Source organism: Nestor notabilis, unplaced genomic scaffold (assembly GCF_000696875.1).
Source record: "Nestor notabilis isolate BGI_N333 unplaced genomic scaffold, ASM69687v1 scaffold15480, whole genome shotgun sequence".
NCBI classification, from domain to species: Eukaryota; Metazoa; Chordata; class Aves; order Psittaciformes; family Psittacidae; genus Nestor; species Nestor notabilis.
The window spans coordinates 1-21,014 of NW_009912618.1; the positions used below are offsets into that span (position 1 = coordinate 1).

Sequence of the window (21,014 nt, forward strand, 5' to 3'; positions counted from 1 at the left end):
GCCCTTCGCCGACGTGGAGGCCGCCTTCTACTCCATCGTGGGCCTCGCCAGCCTGGGTGTGCGGGTGGCAGACGAAAAGGTGAGCGCTTGGCTGCGCTGAGGTGCTGCACAACGCGAGGCACAGTGATTTATGCAGCGAGCTCTGCTTGAGGGCCGTGAGGGAAACGGTAGGCAGATAGGTGTGCGCGGTGTCCTTGGCAAGCATCAGCGCCAGTCAGGGGTGATTACCGGCAGCTTTTAAGGTGTGCTGTTGGAATAAGTTGCATCTTTGTCTGGGCTGTAACATTCCAGGGGCTCTCTTACACTTACTGCCTCTAAATGGCGGTTTCAGGGCTTGCCTCTCCGTAGCCTGTTGTGACATTGCTACAACTGTCAATTTGTTTCTGTTTTGTGCAAAAGATTTCTGCCTGCAGCGTGTTTGCTTTGCTGACCTGTTAAATGGAGTTCTCGTTATTTCATTCCAGTTCTAACACTGAATTCTGCCAGGTTCCATGGTTTTATTCTTTTTGCATATAAAATATATTCTTGTGTGCACAGACTAGAAGGAAAAGCTTGCAGCATCAGCATGATGCTTACAGCTCTTTCATGCTTCTAAACATTTCTAGTTTAAACTTACTAAAGCCTGTCCTTGTAACAACCTGCTTATGTAGGCATCTCTGCTTCTGTGCACGTGTGGTTACCTGTGCACCTAAGCTGTGAATGGAAGGCTGTTCTTTCCTCAGAAATTCAGGTAGTTCAGTAGTTCTAAACCACTTGGACTTTGTTTCTCTTTGAGTGTTGTGCCTTTACACCACAAACTTTAACTGTGATGCTCCTGAAGGTGTTGCAGTTCACCACTGCACGCTTTGCTGTGGTGGTTACTGGTCTCCTGAAGGCAAGGCTGAGAGCTGCTGCTTTCGTTTATGTCAGCCTGGCTGGGTTTTTTAGTACTTCCTAATTTTGGCAGTGATAACGTAGCCTTTGCTTCTGCAGGTAACAAGGAATTATTTGTTGCTTGAGGTTTGTGATGAGGCTTTCTTTGTGGACAGTGTACCTCTTAGTGGGGTGAGACTAAAAGGTAGATGTAGTAAAAATAACAGCTAAGCGTAACACTTGAACATCTGTTGGTATTCCTGGGTAACTGTAGCATGAAAATCCTCTCCTGCTTCTAAAGGCTTATGCTCCACATACTCAAAACCCTGTCATTTATGTATGAGCAATTAAACTCTTGGTTATTTCCTGGTTAAAATGCAATTTTAATGATCCATCTATATAGTGTTCGGTTAATAACCTGTCTATAGATTACTGAGCAGTCTCATTGCTTGCCTTCACACTGTAGCTGCTTTACCTGACTATGCTCTGAAACTCTACATTCTGCCTCCATTAATGATTGTGTGTGTTGTATATTTGGGAAGGAAGCTCACCCACAGAATTCCTGTTCACCTGCTCTCTAGCCTGGGAGATTTTCCTGACTAAGTATACCCACAGGCCTTCAATTTTGATGGGTTTGAGAGTTATACTCAAATTTAAATCTGAATTCTGGTTGCAGTACAGTTTCTGTGAAAATCACTTCTCTCTTTTAGCAGGAACCACTTTGTTTCTGTGCAGAGCAGGATTGCAAATATTCCTACGGATTTAATTTGCCTTTTGTTCAGTCTAAAAATGCACAGCAGCATGTATGAAATTGTCTCAGAGTACCATTTAAATCTCTTCTTGGTGGCTTTGAGACTGTTACTGTCAGATAACTTCTGTTTCTTCACAGGCTGCCTGCAATTTCATCAAGTCTCATGTGGACTCCAGCAGCGTCGATTCCCTCTTCTATGCTGCACAATCCATTCGGGTCCTGGCTGGCTGTGAGGTGGGTTTGGAGCCCTGAAGGCAGATGTTACCAGTGAAATATTTGCCTTGATATTTTTTTTTGGTTTATTTTATGCATAACTTCAACTTTTACTTTCTTTTAGTGAGTTGTACTCAGTTGTGTTTTAGGAAGTGTCTGGGAGCACCCTCTACAAGGCAGAGTGTAAAAATACAAAGCAAATACTTAGTTCATAGTAATTCCGAGGGGATGTAACTTGATTAAATATTGGTGGCTGAGAAAAAAGGAGCCAGCACATTCTAATAGAATTCACAGCATCAATTAAAAATTCTTTAGGTAGATGAGAAACTGTTTGGATGTAAACCCTGTGTTGAACCACAGTGAGGATACAAATGCAGGCCACCCTTGCTGGATTGTGGGTGGTTTATCCAAGCCCCATTTTTTAGCAGTACTGCTGCTGCACAAGGATGTGATACCAGGTGAAAAGCAGTAGCAGATTACCAAGATAAATCTGAATCTTAGATTATCCTGACTTGTTGACAGCAAAACTTTGGGATTTAATTAATGAAACTAATAAAAGATAAAGGGCTTTATCCCAAAAGCTTCCAGGAGTTCACCAATGAAGTGTATTGCTCCAGGAAGTAATCAGTGGTGAATAGAAGGCCGTGGTTTTTCAAGTGTGGATCAATGTGTTCCCTGTGTTTTTCCTCAGGTTACCATTTCAAATGAGACCAGGGAGCTGCTGCTTGCAGCTGTCAGTGAGGATTCCTCAGTCACCCAGATCTTCCACGCCGTTGGGGCCCTGAGTGGCTTTGGCCTTCCTTTAGCATCTCAAGAAGCACTTAGTGCTCTTACTGCTCGTCTTAGCAAAGAGGAAAATGTGCTGGCGTAAGTCTTTCAGTTGGAAATAATTCACTGTTGCATGTTTATCCTCTAGGCACTTGGGGTTTAGAGTAAAGGGTATTTTAACACTTAATTTTTGTAATATGGGCGTAGTAGAGTAGGTGCTGTGCTTTCATTTGATGCACCTCTTCTATGAAGACAAACTGAGAGAGCTGGGTTTGTTCAGCCTGGGGAGGAGAAGGCTCCAGGGAGGCCTTGTAACAGGCTTCCGGTAACTAAAACGGGTCCACAAGAAATCTGGACTTTTTACAAGGGGCATGTAGTGACAGGACAAGGGAGAGTAGTTTTAAACTGGAAGAGGGGAGATTTGTATTAACCATTACGAAGAAATTCTTTACTATGAGCGTGCTGAGGCACTGGCACAGGGTGCCCAGAGAAGCTGTGGCTGCTCCAGCCCTTACAGTGTTCAAGGCCAGGTTGGACACAGGGGCTTGAAGCAACCTGGTCTAGTGGAAGGTGTCCCTGCCCGTGGCAGTGGGGTTGGAACTAGATGAGTTTTAAGGTCCCTTCCAACCCAAATCAATCTGTGATTCTGTGATTTGTTCAGCTCATATTTGTTCCTCTGGGGGCATGAAAAATTCTTTTTGGGTCTGTTTCCTGCATTCAGGAGTAGTGCTCACTGAAGATGGCATATCTCAAAGAGGCCTCCTCTTTTAAAAAGATTCACAGCAGATCTTTGGCTTAACACCCAGCCATGGTTCTGTGTCATTTATGATTGCAGTAGACTTGATGCTGTTCCTCAGCTCTGTTGTTTGTACATTTAGACTGGGAGGTGAAAAAACATGACAGTAAGCAGGAGAAGTCTTAGAACTAAGTAATTTTACTGTGATATGAGACAATAGAGCCTTCCTTAAAAGTTGGTGAAGAAAGGGAATATTTAAAACTTGCGGTGTTGATTGGGGAAGAAAAATAAAGGATTCTTGGAAGCCTTAGTAGCACATTGGGGAAGTTGTGCTGTGCAGGTATCAAAGTTTGGTTTCTTCTCTTCCTTTGAACCTGTGAGTTTATTGCAGCACTGATGCATCTGAAGTGGCATTCTGTAATGAATTCTGAGTTCCCACTAAATCACTTCAGCTTCATTGTCTTAAGTCGAATGCAGTAACAGCTGTTTTACACTTCACTCAGAATATAAACTGTAGTTGCTTTGACTTAAATGATGTTTGGCTTTGAAGGAAGGAAAAAATCATACAATTATTTGGTTTTGTTTGTTCTTGTTTAAGAACCATCCAGGCTTTGGAGACGGCATCTTACTTGTCCCAACAGGCAGATCTAAGTGGCATTGTTGAGGAGATAGAGGTAGGAACACGCTGTGCTCTCTAATTATCCAGGAATTTTAGACCTCTGTAGTACTAAAAGAGATACTAATGTGAAATACAAAATGAAAACCAACCTTGATAATTCCTTGCCTTCATCATGTGGGTTGGCTTGGCTCTTTCAAGCAGATATTTCTTCTGGACTTCTAACTGTTTCACAGCGGACTGAAACACAGAAAGTCATGACTTTTAAGTACAATTAAATCCACTGAATACTGAATTCTTTTTCTAAATGACTGTTACAAAAAAGGTCACTGATCCCATGCAGATACTCTTGATTGCTGGTCTAACAGTAGAGTTAACTTCTGTGGATCTACTAGAATGCAATTTAAACTTTAATAACTCTTTCTGTCAGGATCTTGTTGCTCGCCTGGATGACTTGGGTGGAGTTTATCTGCAGTTTGAAGAGGGAATTGAGACTACTGCACTGTTTGTGGCTGCTGCCTATAAACTGTCGGACCATGTGGGTACGGAGCCAGCAATGAAGGAGGTTTGTATTTGCCTTTTCCTCCCTTGCACACTGTAGCTCTCAAAAAAGATCTGGCTAGTCTTTGTCATGCTAAGAGGCCACTATAACTGGGTAGAATTTCTACTGGGTTAAAAATAATGAGCACACGCAGTGAAAAGGGGCATCTGAGAGGGAATGCTAAAGAACAGAATCCAGGAGGAAATTCTACCTTCAAGATCACAGCCTGAATTTGGTTTGTTTCTCAAATATACACAAGAAAATTGCAAGTGAGGCCTAGTTTTTCTTTTGTTTGTTGAGACAAGCTGTTAAAAAAACCATCTTGTTTTGGAGTTTGTTCTGGTATTTGGCACTTATGTAGCACTCTCCAGCACTGCAAAGTGCATTATAAATGTTATTTACTTGTGAGGAAATGCAGGCAACCTAGTTTGGGGTGCCCAAAAGGAAGACAGCATTAGTACCATACACTAACAAGAAACCAGGTGCAAAAACTTGTCTAAAATGCAAGTCTGTCAGAAATTCCTTTTGAGCTTAATAAATCCAGATATTATTACTGCAAGCTATCCATGTAGTGAATTTTTTTCCCCCACAAGTTAACTGGGTTTAGCTATAGTTGTGGTGGAGAATGGCAGCTCCCTAAAGCACAAGCCAAAGTGGCAGCGTTGAGATAGAACCCGGCATAAGACATCTGAGTTCATTCTTGGCTCCTTTCCATGCTTCTGCCAAACAGACTAATGCAAAGTCATTTTGATGTCATTTTTGAGGTGGTGATTCTGCTACACAGAATTCAAACTGTCAGTGTCCAATTGATGATTAAAGAAAGACCAATTAAGGAAAATTTAGTGTTGTGTCGGAATTGTGCTGCCAGAAATGCTATTGTTGGGGCTTAAAGCTTTCTCTCTTGTGAATGGTGAGAGTGCCTCCAGAATGCCACAAAACTCTTTAAAAATTGATGTGTAGCATTTGGAAAAAATAGTTCCCCCTCGCCCCCAATTTAAATGTGTGTCAGTTGCTGATCAGGGTCTGGAGCTATGCTGTGCCCTCATATAAATGAAAAACAGCAGGATTTGCACTATGCAGGCTTGTAGCATGTGTCTGGGTGCTTTCTCTAGTTGTGATGTACATTGGTGCTCATTAATACAAGTAGGTAAGTGAAAATTTGAGAGTGGATTTCAAAGCATTCTTTGTAGGTTACTAAGTGTATGCCTATTGCTTTATTTTCTTCTTTATTCTCATTTCTGATTAGAATTTAGCCCACAGTTCTTTGCTTGGATCAAAGTACAGGTAACCAATCCCTCTGTTTTCCAGACTAGCAAGGAGTGATGGAAGAATCTGAATAATATGGGATACCCTGGGCAGTGTGGCACAGATGCACTAACCTTCCAAATCTGCACTGCAAAACCAGCTGGGGGATGTAGTCCCACTCCTACTTCAGAGAGAACAAATCAACTTTGGCACATCCCAGAGCCAGAGCTGTCTCTGTGCTCTTGGTAGTACTGCTTTAAAGCGACTCCTCTTAGCTTGAGGATGCTGCTGAGCCTAAGGGGATAAGCCTGCACGGGCCTGCATTGGCTCCTTCCAGAGCCATTGGGATGCATTGTATCACTGCTCCTTGGCCTTCCCAGCTTGGCAGGTAGCAAGGACCTTCTCCACTGTACAAAGGCAATTGTGCAGCTCCCGGAGCCAGATTGTCTTTTTGCTGCTGCACATGGTCTGGATAGTTGAGCTGATGGTATCTTCCATTCTGAAACATGTAGTTTGAAGAGATAGATCCACATTCTGGTGTTGCAAGTTTTTAGCACAATTACAGTGAGTGTGGTTGGAAGCTCCCAGCCAAGAATAAGAATGCTAATGTGATACTCAAAAGGAAGCTAGTTTGGGTTGCCTTCATAATTTGAGCTATTTTTTAAGCAAGTGGGAAATTAAACAGTCTTTATGAATGATATTTTTATTAATAACATTACACTGAGCCACTTTGCAATGTTGTGGTGTGATGGTTTCACCCCACTTGGCAACTGAGCCCCATACAGCCACACATTCACTGTCCCCATGGTGCAATGGGAAGAGAATCAGAAGAGTAAAAGTGAAAAAACTCGTGGGTTGAGATGAAAACAGTTTAAAAGGTAAAGCAAAAGCTCCAAACACAAGCAAAGCAAACCAAACCAAGGAATTAATTCACCACGGGCAGGTGTTCAGCCGTGTCCAGGAGAGCAGGGCTCCATCATGTGTAATGGTGACTTGGGAAGACAAATGCCATCACTCTTAATGTCTCCCCTTTCCTTTTACTTCTCCCAGCTTTATATGCTGACCATGACCCCGTATGGTGTGGAATATCTCTTGGGTCGGTTGGGGTCAGCTGTCCTGGCTGTATCCCCCCCAACTCCTTGTGCACCCCCAGCCTCCTTGCTGGGGGGGTGAGGAGCAGAAAAGGATTCGGCTGTGTGTAAGCACTGCTCAGCAGTAACAACATCCCTGTGTGATCAACACTGTTTCCAGCACAAATCCAAAACACAAATCTATACTGGCTGCTATAATGAAAATTACCTCAGCCAAAACCAGCACAAATGGTAAATTGCTGATGCTTGTATGTAATTTGCTTTTTCTCCTTCAGGATCAAATCATCCAGCTGATGAATGCAATTTTTAGCAAGAAGAACTTTGAGACCCTCTCGGAGGCTTTCAGTGTTGCTTGTGCTGCAGGTTCCTTATCTCGGAACCGCTACCACTTGCCTGTCATTGTCATCCCTGATGGGCCTGCAGCTGTGTCTCACCATCAGCCTGTACTCAGGGTGAGTCCTTAACCTCAAGTCTTAACTCATCTCTTGGGTCAGTCTTTAGTACTGTAGGAATAAGCTGACTGAATGTGGGAGGCGATGTCCTTCATTTTTTTAGCTCCAGGCCTATGGTTCCAGATCTGGGGCTGTAGTGCTTTTACGAAGTGATTCTTATGAGCCTCTGCTTACTCAAAGCTTAGCAGCCACTATGTGGAGAAGGCACTGTGTGAAGTCAGCTCTGCTGATTTCAAACTCCAGCTTTCCCATTATGTTAGAAAGAACTAGGTGAATCTGGAATGCTGGGCAGGTAAGAATTCTGAGTGTATAACACAGGGGGGTAGGGAGTTGTCTGTGCTCTGCTTTCCTTCTGGGGCAACAGGTTTAATGGAAGTGCTTGGTTTTCTCTTGTAGCTACAAGTGACTGATGTTATGTCCCAGCCACTGACTCAAGCTTCTGTAAAACTCGAGTACGCCAAGTCTGCATCTAGCAAAGCCACTGTCCTTCAACAGACAGCATTTGCTCTGTCAGGGTAAGAAAATAATCTTATATTTACAGTTTGTAAGGCAGACAGGTGTTCAAACAGCATTGGACTTGTTTTCCTCACGTGTTCTTCCACCAGAGAAATGTTTGTGTGATGGAAAACTTGGAATACTGTAGTTGTGTCTTGTTGGTAACGGGTGACTAAGCACGTTTGGTAGTGATGGTGAATTTCTGTTGCTTTTTCTTCTGATTGGGAGTGGGAAATTGCAATGTTCTTCTGACCTCAGGGGAACTTTGAAGAATTCTTTTTCCACTGCACTTAGTGGTGTTAGTTTTTTGCTGCGCTTCTCTTTTTGCCTGCTTAATTTGGCATATTTGGAGACTTCTTAGTGGGAAGCTGTTGCCTCTTTAGTGTCCTACAGGGTACTTAACACCTTGCCTCTTTTGTTATAGAGATGTCTTTGAGCTGAACTTCATGAATGTGAAACCTGCAAGTGGATATTATGATTTCTCTATCAGTGTCGATGGAGATAAACGATTTATTGCTAACAAGGTTGAGGTGGGTATGCTTTTTGATGGCATTTTAATTCTGTGCCTATTCACTGAAACAGCTTTTTATTTATACCCAGTAAGGGTGTTGCCAGTTGCATGGCTTGCATGGCATTTTTATCACATGCTTTTTCTGTAATGGACTGGATTTTGATTGGATTATGACCAGTAACCAGATTAATACATGATCAAAAGAGATTTGTATAAATTCCAAACCTGACTTACCACTTAGATGCTGATCTGACAGTGTATGAACAAAGGCTAGCAGTGGAAGTGTTTATAGAGCAGCCCAGAGTAGCCATGCAAAAACCATTACTGAGAATGTTAGTTCTTCAGAGCATCCAAGATCTGAGTCTGTAAATCTCAAGGCTTGCCTAGCAGTTGTCTGGTGATTCCCAGTGTACAGAAGCTGAGCATTTGTTGTTCACCTGTATAAGCTCTAGAGCACTAGAAAAGAGTCAAGGAAGTCTTTTGGCATCTCCTAACTGTGTACATGGGGATGCTTTGGTAGTGGAGAAAGTGTCCAAAGCAAAATGCTAATGAAATCTTCATTTCATGCATAGATGTCCCTTTTTTGATGGCAAAGGCTGTTACAGCACACCTTTCTGAAGAAGAGTTTATATAAACACTCAGGGTTTTACTTTCCTCAAGTTTGTTACAGTGAGAAGAACGTGACATCAGTAACTATTCATATAGTTGCCCCAGTACCAACAGCTGAGCATTCTCTTCTCCAGGGTTGTCTATTGCCAGGGTAGTTTTTGTCCTCAGTCACCTGTTCAAGGAGAAGATAAGCTGTTAAAATCTTCCAACACAGCCAGCTTGGAGTGGAGGAAGATGCTTACTTACAACTGCTGACCTTTACTCTGTGTATCAAATTGATGTTGTCAGTGTAGTAGTAATGGCACTTAGGAGTGTCAGAAGGGAACTGATTGGCCCTGCTGAAGCTGGCTGCTGGCACACATTCCTCCCCAGGTCCCAGTAGGAATGTATTAACACCGGGGCAGCTCTGTGGGAACTGCTTCTAATAAGACACATTGGTACGGGGGAGGGCTGCTGGGGAGCTGCTTTTTTTCCTTACTGTTATTAGCATTAATTGTCCTTAATGCACCATCGCTTTGACAGTAATGAGCTAAACCAGTGGGTTATTACTCCAGCAGAGACCACATTTCCTGGCATTAAAATATTTGTGAGATGTTTGTGTAGTGTTCAGCTGGAGGGGCTGTGTGCAGCAGCTCGGAGTTGCCTTCACGTACGTTTTCTAACATTAATATTTCATTAGTCCATCTTTCTTTGCTCCCATCTTGGAACAAACTAAGGCTTTATTAACATTAGCCTCAATAGTCCATCTGTTAATGGATGCATTTTCAGGGATAACCTCTATCTTAAATGACACATTTTGCTGTAAAGGAACCACCAAGATTGTTGTGTTTGAAGTCTGGCCTGAATGTTTTCGTTCTTGTTTTTACATACTTTTCCCACAAGTTCCCTGTGAATTATTTTTCAGGGTGAGGGCATGGGGCGGGTTCACATGAGCAAACCTGTAGTAACAAATTGTAGTTTATGGTGAAAAATATCTTGGCAACGAAACCCGAGTTCTCCAGGGGAGCATTTGTAAGCTGTGAGAACAAATGTGCTCATTAAAACCTACAGACTGCTGTAACTGCTTACGTTTGAGAGAATTGCTGTAAATCCTTCTGTTCTGATTAGGTTCTGTCTTTTGGCTTCATGTAAGACCCTCTCTGGGGAAGAGGACAGAAGAGCTAAAGCTTCTGCAGTGAACTTGACCATAATTTGTATGCGTAGAGTGTTCTGAGTAATTTCTGTTGTGTTTTGTTGCAGCTGAAAGTAAAAGTTTCCACAGAAGTTGGGATTACTAATGTGGATCTTTCTACCGTGGATAAAGATCAGAGCATTGCACCAAAAACAACCAGGTAATGTGACTTGAGGTGTGTGATCATTTGCGGGGCAGCTGTGGCTCTAGACTTGGCGGTCTTCTGAGCTTTACCTACTCCAGCTAAACCAGAGGAATCTCGTATTGGAATAACTAGAGTTATACATGTGCTATTTCTCTTATACCTGTGGGTTCATGAGGAGAATGCTGATTATAGGTGTTTTTTTTCCTTAATACTGAATTAAGTACTGACAGAAGCCAGGCAACCTGAGTCTTCTCTTCCTTTGTTGGTACTTTCCCATAGCAAAAGTAAAGTAAAAGAATTGTGTTAATGGTTCTGGTATTATTGGGATTTGATAGAGATGCTCTAAAGCAACATGTACACTGTGTATGGGGGCCGTGGCTGTACCATTGCTAGGTATATTTAATGTAATCAGTTTTTAACTGGCATCAGAATGTAATGTATAGAATTTAACTTGGCTGCACAGCCTCACTGAGGCCCTTCTCTGTGCTGAAGTTTGAGTGTCTATTTTCTGTTCTGCTGCCATGACACCTTTGGTCATGGCATAGCCTCAGGTAAATGAAAGGGGGGTGCAGGATGAGCAAAACCTTCTTCTGGTGTTCCTTTGAACCTTACAATAAACAGCCAGTTTAATTGAAAATGGGCAAGGTATGGAGCTCTCAAAAACCCTACTAAATAAATTCCACTCATTTATTTTTATTAAATTTATGGTGGAAGAGAAAGACCTGTTAGTTCACCTGACTTGATAAAATAGCTTATCTGTGCTGAGTAGACTGCAGTACTGCCAGGCAAGCTTGCATGCCTCAGGTTCTTAGAAGACCAAGGATTTTCCTGGAAGATCACCTCAATTCTCTTTGGTTTCTTCCCTCCTAGGGTAGCTTACCCAGCCAAAGCCAAGGGCTCATTCACTGCTGACAGCCACCAGAATTTTGCTTTATCCTTCCAGCTGATGGACGTGAACAGCGGAGCTGAACTCATCCCTCACCAGGTTAGGAGAAGCTTTTGTCATTGCTGTGTCACTGAGATGTTCCATCTTGAAGCATCTGAGGTGACAGTTGCTCTTGAAAAGATTTGATAGGTTTGGAGAAGCCTTGTGTTTCTGACATGGATTGTGAAAGATCACTGGTGATGGTAGGTGGGAAGTGGATTTGGTTTGGCTGTCTGTTAAATGATGCCTCTTTTGGCTCTGGTGCTGTGTCTTATTTAACTCAACAACATGAGTGCAGGTAGCCTGCACTGTAAAAGCACACTTCTGATTATTTAAATACAGATTGTTTGCTGGAAAAGTCACTGAACACAGACTTCCTTTAAAATTGTATTTTTTGTGTATAAAATAGAAAAAAAGGGAGGGGGAAGACTCCAACAAAACCCATCTGTGCCTACATCCCTGTTGTGTGCTGTTGCATATATCCTGTGGAGTAACACTCAGTATTTTACCCTCTACCCCAAGTGGGCCACTGGCCAGTCTGGGCCTGTGTTAATGTTGTGACTCAAAGAGACGTAGAACTTTGCTGCTTTGCAGACACCTGGACTCCAGTTTATACTCTGACTTCTGTTAATGTGCTTTTTTGATTTGGGGGTGAATCTCTCATTTCTCTGTCATTTGTAAACACTATGAGATATTCCATAAACGTTACAATCTTTCCTTTCAGACTTTTGTCCGACTTCACAACCAAAAGACTGGCCAGGAGGTGGTGTTTGTGGCAGAACCAGATAGCAAGAACGTTTACAAGTTTGAACTGGATACCTCTGAAAGAAAGACTGAATTCGACTCTGCCTCTGGTACCTACACTCTTTACTTGATAATTGGAGATGCCACGCTGGAAAATCCAATCCTGTGGAATGTGGTATGTAGCTGGAAATGTAGCCATGTGAATTTGAGATTAGTGGCAGTCTTAAGAGGAGGGCATGGTACAGGCCTGCAAGGAAAAAACCTCGAATATATTTTGTTCTTTGTAGTGAACCAGAATCCTTTTAGCCATTTATGGGCTCCGAGGTTTGCTGTTCGTTTTAAGTTTTTAAGTAAGCATCAAAGCAAGCGGGAAATAAACATACATTCATTCATGGTGGAACAGAAGCTTCAGAATGTTTATGGGTTTGGTAATTTCACAACAAGCACTTGAAGGTTTAGCCTTTTATGCTAGAAATGAGTCCAGTTCTTAGAGATGGGTAAATTCTGTTGCTGCCTCTGTTTAGGAGAAACTGCTTTTTAAAAAATCTGGTGGCTTTTTCTTAAATTCCTTTAAAAAATCATGTGAATTGGAGATTGACAAATAATGAAATAGGCCACAGTAATGGTAGAGGATTTATAAAACTTGTATTACATTAAGATCAAACTTCATGAAGCTGCACGATTTCATTTCAGGCTGATGTTGTGATCACATTCCCAGAAGAGGATGCACCATCCACAGTCCAGTCTAAGAACCTCTTTGTTCCCAAACCTGAAATCCAGGTACAGTTAAAGCCAAAACCAATGTGTGGGGATGGGGGCCTCTTTACTGGGATTATTTGTTCTCATTGTAATTTATTTTTGAAAAGTCATGTCTTACCCTGTGTAAATGATGTAAATAAAGGAAGAGCAGAGTTACTGCTTTATGGAAGGAAATGTGTTGCATTCCTCTGGCGTATGAATAACTAGGCTCTGTGCCCACCTGTGAGGGTACTGAAAAGACTCAAACCTGTAAATTTGACTAAGTAAGAAGCTGTCTGCTTCTGAAGATATCTCTTGCTTCATTCCAGCCGTCTGTGCTGATGACAAGCTAACAAGTGCTTCTGTGAGTGCAAAGAAAAGTGAACTGTGCCAGAAATTAAATGTGCAGAGGCTGGAATAAACACTAATTTAAAGTCACTTTGCCTTAAGAGGAATGCTTCTCATCCAAAGGGAACATCTGGGAACAGCAGCTGAAGCTCTGGGGAGCCGAGAAGCTGCTCTGTTGGAATACTCCTGCTTATGAGTTGGTTTTGTTTGTTTACAGCACCTCTTCAGGGAGCCTGAGAAGAGGCCTCCCACCGTGGTATCGAACACTTTCACAGCATTGATTCTGTCCCCACTGCTTTTGCTGCTCATTCTGGTGAGTGAAGTAGGCCACAGAAGAACACCATCTTTTCCCATCCAGTCCAAAGTCACTCAGGAGGTTGACCAGCTAAACTCCTTATTAAAACTCTTGGTTAATCATGACTAGCACAGCAGTGCTGGAGTCACAGCTCACACTGGCAGTGCAGTGTTGGTCTGGTATTGTCTCTTTCCAAAACTGTTGGGGGTGGGGGTGGTTCTTTGAGTTTATAGTCAAAGCAGAAAAAAGCTGCTGTCGAGTAGAAGTACGTGGGGTGAGTTTCTCCAGTGTGCTTCTGCTCGGGATGTTGAATAACAGTGGGCAGATTAAATTATAACTAATATTAGACTTACACAGGAAAAAAGCAGTGATTCTGCCTTGTGCTTAATATATCCATCACCAAATGTGTGTTACTTAATCCTATCAGATGGATTCCTATTTATGGACAGAATGAATATTTGTGTGTCTGTAGTTGAAACATCTACTGCTACTCACTGTAGTGTCAGATCAGTGGTTTGCACTTAATGCAATACAGAATCTCATGTAGGCAACTTAAACTGTTCCTTATTTGGAGGATGAAACTGATCCCTGTTTGCTTGGCAGTGATTTCCCATTCCCAGTGTCATCAAAAGCTGGCATTCAGGTAGTCGTGTCCATTGGTCTCTGGAGTTCACAATATACACGTCAGTGACACTTCAGGGAAAAATCCCATTGCTACTGCACCTGTTTCCCATCTTCATGCCTTTCTCTTTTGTCCTCTAAAAACTGAAAAGGGTTTTATGAGCAAACGTTTTGTATCTCTTGCTGTTCTTTTGCTGAGTGCAGAACTAGAACCTTGCCTTTTTTTTTCTTTTTGATTGAAATTAATTCAGCAGGTTAGAAATAGCAATGTTGTTTTTTCTGAAAAATGTAGATCTGGAGCAACATCCTCTCATCAGTTTAAGAAACCTAAGTGAGAAACTGCATTTGGGCATTCAGAAACAGCAGGAGAAATTTTCACTCGAGGAGCTGTTAACAGTGCTCTCTTTAGCAAAATTACTGCTCTGTGCTCTTGTAGTACTAAACAAGTGCTTCTGTAGAGAATACACTGTAGTAAATGAAGAACTTAGGCTTGAAAGGTACTGAATTTTAAAGTAAAAGCTTGTGTTTACAGAGCTGTTGTAATTCAAGTTGTATTTCTTTTCCTTTTAGTGGATAAAGATAGGTGCCAACATCTCCAACTTCAGCTTTGCTCCCAGCACCATTGTTTTTCACATGGGACATGCCGGTAAGTGTTGGAGGCTTTCTGCTTTGCTTGACCTTCTCACCTGGGAGTTACAGATGAAAGCCCTGGTGGTTAATGGGCTTGTGGTCTATTAACTATAATGACATAATAGCATAACATTTGTTCTCTTGTTTTCATCTGCCTTCCTGCTTTTCATCATTGTTAATATGGTGATAAACCTGTTTTGGCCATCAGCTTGTGGCAGCTGTCATTATCCGGGCTCCTCTCTCACACCATTTATCTGTACTTAATAGAACTTATTTCCAGAGATCATGCTTTCTTTATTGCGTGTTTATCCTTTGTAACAGGGAGTTTCTGTGGGGATTGAAGCCTGCAGCACTGCTGTCTCAGTGTAAGACTACAGCTTTTCTTTAAAGCTCTTTCTGTGAAAGTTCTTGTTCTTTGGCTGGACCAATTTTTTTCATCAGTTTTATTGTGCCCTTGGTTGCACAGGTATTTACTGTCTTGGTAGAATATCAAAAACATAGCAGGTTGAGAGAACATTGGATCTGCTGTTTCCCAAGTCACAGTGTGTTGTTTAATCCAAACCATTTTCTTTGGAAGCTTTATAAAACTAAGTTCCTACAGATACACAAAGGTTAATATTATCTATTGAAATCCAGAGTATCCTCTCCTTTTAATGTCTCGAATATCCACATAATTCTGCCACAAGAAGGTTGGCTGCAAGCTGTCAGTGTCACATTTTTCTCCAGTATGGAGTCCCAGATGCCTCCCTTCCCTGGAAAAATGTGTAGTGTCAGATCTGCCATTTCAGAACTTCAGAGATGAGACAGAAACCAAATGCTTCAGCCTGGCAGTACAACATAGCAAGTGTTCTGAGGATAACGAATGGTTGGTCTTTGAAATGCAATTTCAGCCGTGGGCTCTGTCTGTTTTTTTCACAGCAATGTTGGGACTCATGTATGTCTACTGGACTCAGCTCAACATGTTCCAGACTCTGAAGTACTTGGCCATCTTGGGTGGTGTCACATTCCTGGCAGGCAACAGGATGCTGGCTCAGAAAGCAGTAAAACGGTAAGCTGGGGTGGATGTGTTGCTGGGAGCTGCTTCTAAAATCAGTGGGAAGGAGATGACATTGATGCTACCATGTGTCAATAGCTGATACAGCAATGAACACTGCTTTTGGTTCCTGGATCTTGTGTGGGATGTGCTGCTTGATCCCACTTTGTGCCTGTTTTCAGAATATGGGTTTGAACTGACTGGGGCAGCGAGGTGCTGTCACTGTGGTACAGCTCCTTTAGGGAGAATGGTCCACAGGGCCATTGCTGAAGTGATCAGGCACACAGAGTAAGCACAGGGTGGAAGTATGTGCACTTTGGCAAGGGAAACCCACATCTAGACCCATTCACTGACAAATTCATTTTGCTACATGACCTAACAAGCTCTCACAATATTGTTAGATAATGAAAGCCACTGTTGATGCAGAAGAGGCCCAACTCTTCTGTAGATGTGCTTGTGAAATAAGTTTTAGGAGGAGGAAGGTAAGACGGGGGTATCTTACTGCTGTCTTCCCCTCCCTGCAGGGGGATTATAGAGGAAGGGAAGCAGATGCTTATCAGCAACAAAGGGCAAAACACCCAAGCAAAACTCTGGAAAATGTCAGGGCTACAGCATTCATTTCTCTGCTGGCACTGGACTGATTCTTCACACTTGAGTCTTCTGCCATGCAGTGTCTGGTGAATGTGCCATGGCTTACACAGCCTGCGGGCAGTTTGCTGACCCAGGCTGCCAGTACAGCGCATTAATTAGCGGTCAAACTGTTCCCTCTTCTTCCTTTCTGCCACGTGGGGTTTCCATGTGAGACTTAACGTTTTAGCCCTTTTGTACTAATGCAGAGTTTGGCTTTGAAGATGATCTTACTGGCCTGCTTTGCCATCAAACCTGTGCTTTTCTTACTTTCCCCTTTGGAGCCACTAAGAGTTGTTTATCTTTGCATACCTGTTTGCATAGATACCTCTGGGTTCTCACATTTTTGATTATACCATATTAAAGGCAGGATAAGAGCTACAAGAAAAAACAACAAACACAAGAATGTGACTTTTGGGGGTTTTGCAATGATTTGTTGTCTTTAAAACATCTCTACTTGCATGGCTGCAGCAGGGAGGATGATTACTGTAATTAACCCTTTCCATACCATCCTCCCAGCTTGCTCAGCCTTGCTGCCTTGGATGTCCAGCCCTGTCCACTGTGGCATTTTCCCATTGTTAGTATGACAGTTCCTACTGGGATGTTGTTGCCAATGGGGCTATGTTGTGACTTAGAGAGTAATGATAAAATCATTGTTAATTACAGATTGCCTAGGATACAGGTCTGGGGAGAAATAATACAATGAAACTTACTTCTAAGTGTCTTTGCTCAACCAGGGCTTCTGTTAACACATAAATGCAGGTGGTTGGTTCCTACTTCAAAACACTGCAGGGGGTGTCCGTGTGCTTTTTCACAGTGAACAACATGAAGCTGCAACTACAATGGCAAATTTGAAAGTAAAACTTCTACCTTAGGCTAAAGTTAAACCCTTTGTACATGACTTTGAAGTTCAAAAAGACATCTTTTTGTGAGGTGCTGCTTGCCTGGCTCAGATGTTGAAGTGCAGTGGTAATTAACTACATGGCACTTTGAGGCAAAGCTGCTCTTCCACTATGGACGCCACTGGCGGGTGTGGGAAGGGGACTGTATAAACCATCTTTTTACAGAAGTTACCAGAAGGCCTGGTTTTGCTTTTTGCATTCTGTCACTGGCTCTGGTTCCTGGAGCAGGGCTGCTTTCCTCCTTCCTGTCTTCTCTGAACCTTTCTTCCTCTTTCCTTTTGGCAGGATCGCTGCAGAGCAGAGCAGTAGGTTGGCAAAGTATAGAACGCTGCGGTAAAAGGGGGTTTTGCTAGTGACCAGCTCTTCTAGAAGTAAGGGCCTTTTTTGGAATTTGCCTTTCCTGGGCATGCTGCCTGTTTCATTTCACTTCATCACTCACTCTGTGTACAAAAAGATAGCTGAGCTGAAGCTGCTTCCTTCCAACATTGCTTATTGGGCTTTAAATCAGTCCTTGGGTGTCCTTGGCTGCAGCTGGGTTTGCATGTTAGCAGTATGTGTCCTCTGAGACTAAACTGTCTTTGTGTGATTTCCTTGATCATCTGAATCCTGTATGGTAATATGTGCACATCTGAATATGCTGTCCTGGGCACCAAGCAGCTATCAGGTGATGAAATAAACCTGGTTTAAGCAGTATTGTTCCTGTAAATAAATTATTAGTAATGCTGGCTGGAGGAGAACACGGTGGAAGTGGCTGATACCTGGGCTGTTCCCATCCTGCTGTTGGTACTCACTATCCCCATCTGCAGTACTCGGCTGCCAGGCACTCTGAGTGCTGAATTACATCCTCATTGGGGTGGCAATGATCTCTGTGTGCAGCAGAGTCAGGTCACCTCATTCAGCTGAGAACACAACCCAGTCCAGGGCTCACCCTCCCATTACACTGAACTGGTCATGATGACTTGGTCAGCAGCAGTCAGCCCCCTCCTCTGAATACAACCAGCTGATAAGTCTCCATTACCATACACCAGTACAGAGCCTTCCTTTTCCTTTCATTCTGAGCAGGTAAGGTCCCAGTTTGCTGTATGCACAGTGGTATAGGAGGCAGGACTGCCTGCTGCTCTGCATGCTGCCTGGTTCTGAATGTGCATGTGGGGTTTCATTTCTCTGTCACTGCACCATTTTATTTTGGGGAAGGGAGAGAGCACCTGGGGAAGTCCTGTGATGAAACTGAAATTGCTGTACGATGTGCTGCAGTGGTACATCTCAGGAGCATCTGCTTTCTTGTGTTCATTAGTGCTCCAGGCACACACAGAGCTCAGTTTTTGTGGTGTAAAACAAAACCATCGTGGGTGGCTGTGTCACAGAAACCATGTGCACTGTGGTGTAAGCTCCTGTCTGCAGCTCAGAAAGCATGGAAGATGGATTCATGAAAATTACCTCAGGAGAATTTGGCATCATGTCTCATAGAAAAACACCCTGCTACTATCTCTTCTCTCCCTGGAGTGTTTTGAGGTACCTGAGCACAGAACAAGCTGTGACAAGTAACTGGAGAGGAACTGGAGATGCCTGTCACTTGTTCTAGTAGATGAATGCTGGCTGCATCCTGGCTGTTTGCTGGTGCTGTTCTTATCCCTGGATGCTTCCTTTTACCATAGCTTTGGGCTTTCAGCTGCTCAGTGGCCTGTCACCAAATGCCTCGCTTCTGTTCTCCACAGCTTGCATGTTTTCTGTCTCTCAACATGGTATTTTAACTCCTTAATTCCCCATGGGCTGTGATTAATCCTGGAAGATCTTGCACAGAATTTATTATCCACAAGCCATCAGTTAGGTTTTGCTGCCATGTGCAGTCACAAGCATTTTTCCTTATTTCTGGGGTTTCTGATGCCCCAGACATGTCAGTTAAAAGTGTATTGTTACCCGCTTCTAGGGCTGGACTGTCAGGTGCTCAGCATCCATAGCTATGCCTGTCTCTGGCATCTTGGGAGGTAAAAGGTGGGTCTGCTGTGCCCACATCAGACTACTACCTCTTCTTGAGGATCTGAAGATCTTTATTTTGTGTTTACATGGACTGGTTGATTCCAAGCAGGTGGATTGGCCCTGATAGAAGTAGAAAAGCAGTTCAGGTACCTGCAGGCTTTGCATTCAGCCTGACTTTTTTTGTTCAGTTCTCTAATTCCCAAGGCTCATTCATCTCTTTTGCACCAGAGATTACCCTTCATTTTCATTTCCATCCTCCTCGAATTCAGCCCTCTGTTCCATTGCAGTACTGGTGTTTTATCACTCTGGTAAGCTTCCTTTGAGAGGCTGGTCCGAAACACTTCCTTTGAGAGTGAATGAGGGGTCTGGGGACACTTCTCTGTGCAAGGAAGTGCTTTGTTGCCTTTGGAAGAGTTAATTTTTCTTGGATTTGTCTTTCCAGGACACACTAGTCCCAGAAGAATGGAAGAAATGTGGAAAAACAAAGCAAATGCCTTCAGAGCAGAGGTGAATAAATAAGTGAAAGACCAGAAGGAGGAAGGCAGAAGCGGGTTTTTGGGTTTTTATTAAGTCAAACGATGCCAGTTACACTTTTTTTTTTTTTAAACATCTGATTTTCATCTTTGTGTACATGCTCCTTCAGAGCTTTTCATATGAATCCAGAAAATCCTCTCTTCCCTGGATCCTACCGACACCTTTTTCTCCCAGGACGTTTGAATTTCCTTTAGGAAAAAGAGGAAAAAGAAAATACATTTCTGCCTTAGCCCACATGTCTCTCCTCATCCTGAAAGATTTGTGAATAAAGAGGAAAGAATGGTCCTGAAGTTTGTTCTTTGGCTGTCTCTGAGGTTGGGATTGGAAATTGGGCTCACATGAGAATGAAAAGAGATTTTTCTGATGGGTAATTTTGTGTGTGAGTCATTGCTGTGTGTGAAGCTTCCTGTTCTTTCATGTCCTTTCCCAGAGGGACATGTTTATTGGGGGGGACTTCCCACTCCTGCCCATCCCTTGTGTCACGCTGTCATCTGCACTTCTCCACTAATGGCTCTTCTCTGTGGCTTCAGGATGGTGTTGGGCTGTGCTGAATTGCCACTGCGGCTCAGGCAGGAGTCCCTGGGGCCTGGCCTGTGTCGGGAGCTGTGGTGCTGCCTGCCTGGCCATGTCTGACCCTGGCAGGTTTGGTGGATCCCTTGAGCAGGTTCACTTCCTTTCCAGGCCCTGGAAGTAACCTTTTCACTCCAAATACAAGTTTGATTGAGGTTACTGTGTCTGTTCTTCTGTGAAACAATGCCAGAAATCTGCTGGTTGCCATGTGGCCATGTTTGAGTTATTCAGGCTCTAACTTCTCAGGAAATTACTACCTTTAAGAGTACTAAGGAGTGTTCAGGCAGCACACTTGGGCTTTGTTGAAGGACGTGCTGATAGGGATAACCAAAGCCCAAAATCTCCTGTTGAGCAATTTCCACGTGGCAAACTTGACAATTGCTTCCTCCCTGCCTCTTTGTCCCATGTCAGACTAGTTTCTTTAAAGGCCTTTTGGCAAAGGAACTTCATCAACTGTCTTTTGGAGATCCAAGAAAATTGTACCAACCATCAGGCATGTGGATATAGGGGGTGGAGCTGAATCCTCCAAAGAACTTCAGATGGGTGAGGCCTGACTGCTCTATAAAAGCCATCTTGGCTCTTCCCTGCTGCAGTTGTTCGCACTTAACTCACTGTTTCTGTTCTTTGTAATAGTTCCTACCCGTTTGCTCATCGTGAACATTACAAAGAATGCCATAGAGGTTCAATGAACTCTTCTTCACTCCTTCAAAACCTGATCTCATGCTCCATTCCAGTCCTGTGGGACTGATGGACTTTTAAGCAAGAAATAGTTAAGCTACTGCTTACAGTGTTTGACTGTGGAAGTCCTTTTCACCCTAGTGAGCATTTTTGAGCCTCATATTTTGTTACTGCCCACTTTGTTGTTAAGCTTTTC

General features: G+C 43.1%; 1 protein-coding gene across 1 annotated transcript; it reads left to right on the top strand.

Annotated features, from left to right (window-relative positions):
- Window positions 1–4: 4 nt before the first annotated feature.
- RPN2 (ribophorin II) lies at window positions 5–19,518 on the top strand (the record flags this gene model as incomplete). The annotated part of the gene is made up of 17 exons (XM_010020401.1): window positions 5–79; window positions 1,742–1,837; window positions 2,508–2,683; window positions 3,919–3,994; window positions 4,367–4,501; window positions 7,089–7,265; window positions 7,662–7,780; window positions 8,185–8,290; window positions 10,120–10,211; window positions 11,067–11,181; window positions 11,846–12,040; window positions 12,559–12,645; window positions 13,169–13,264; window positions 14,438–14,513; window positions 15,416–15,545; window positions 17,345–17,430; window positions 19,479–19,518. Coding segments are annotated over 16 exons (1,803 nt in total), but the record flags the coding sequence as incomplete, so codon positions are not given.
- Between the last annotated feature and the right edge of the window lie 1,496 nt (window positions 19,519–21,014).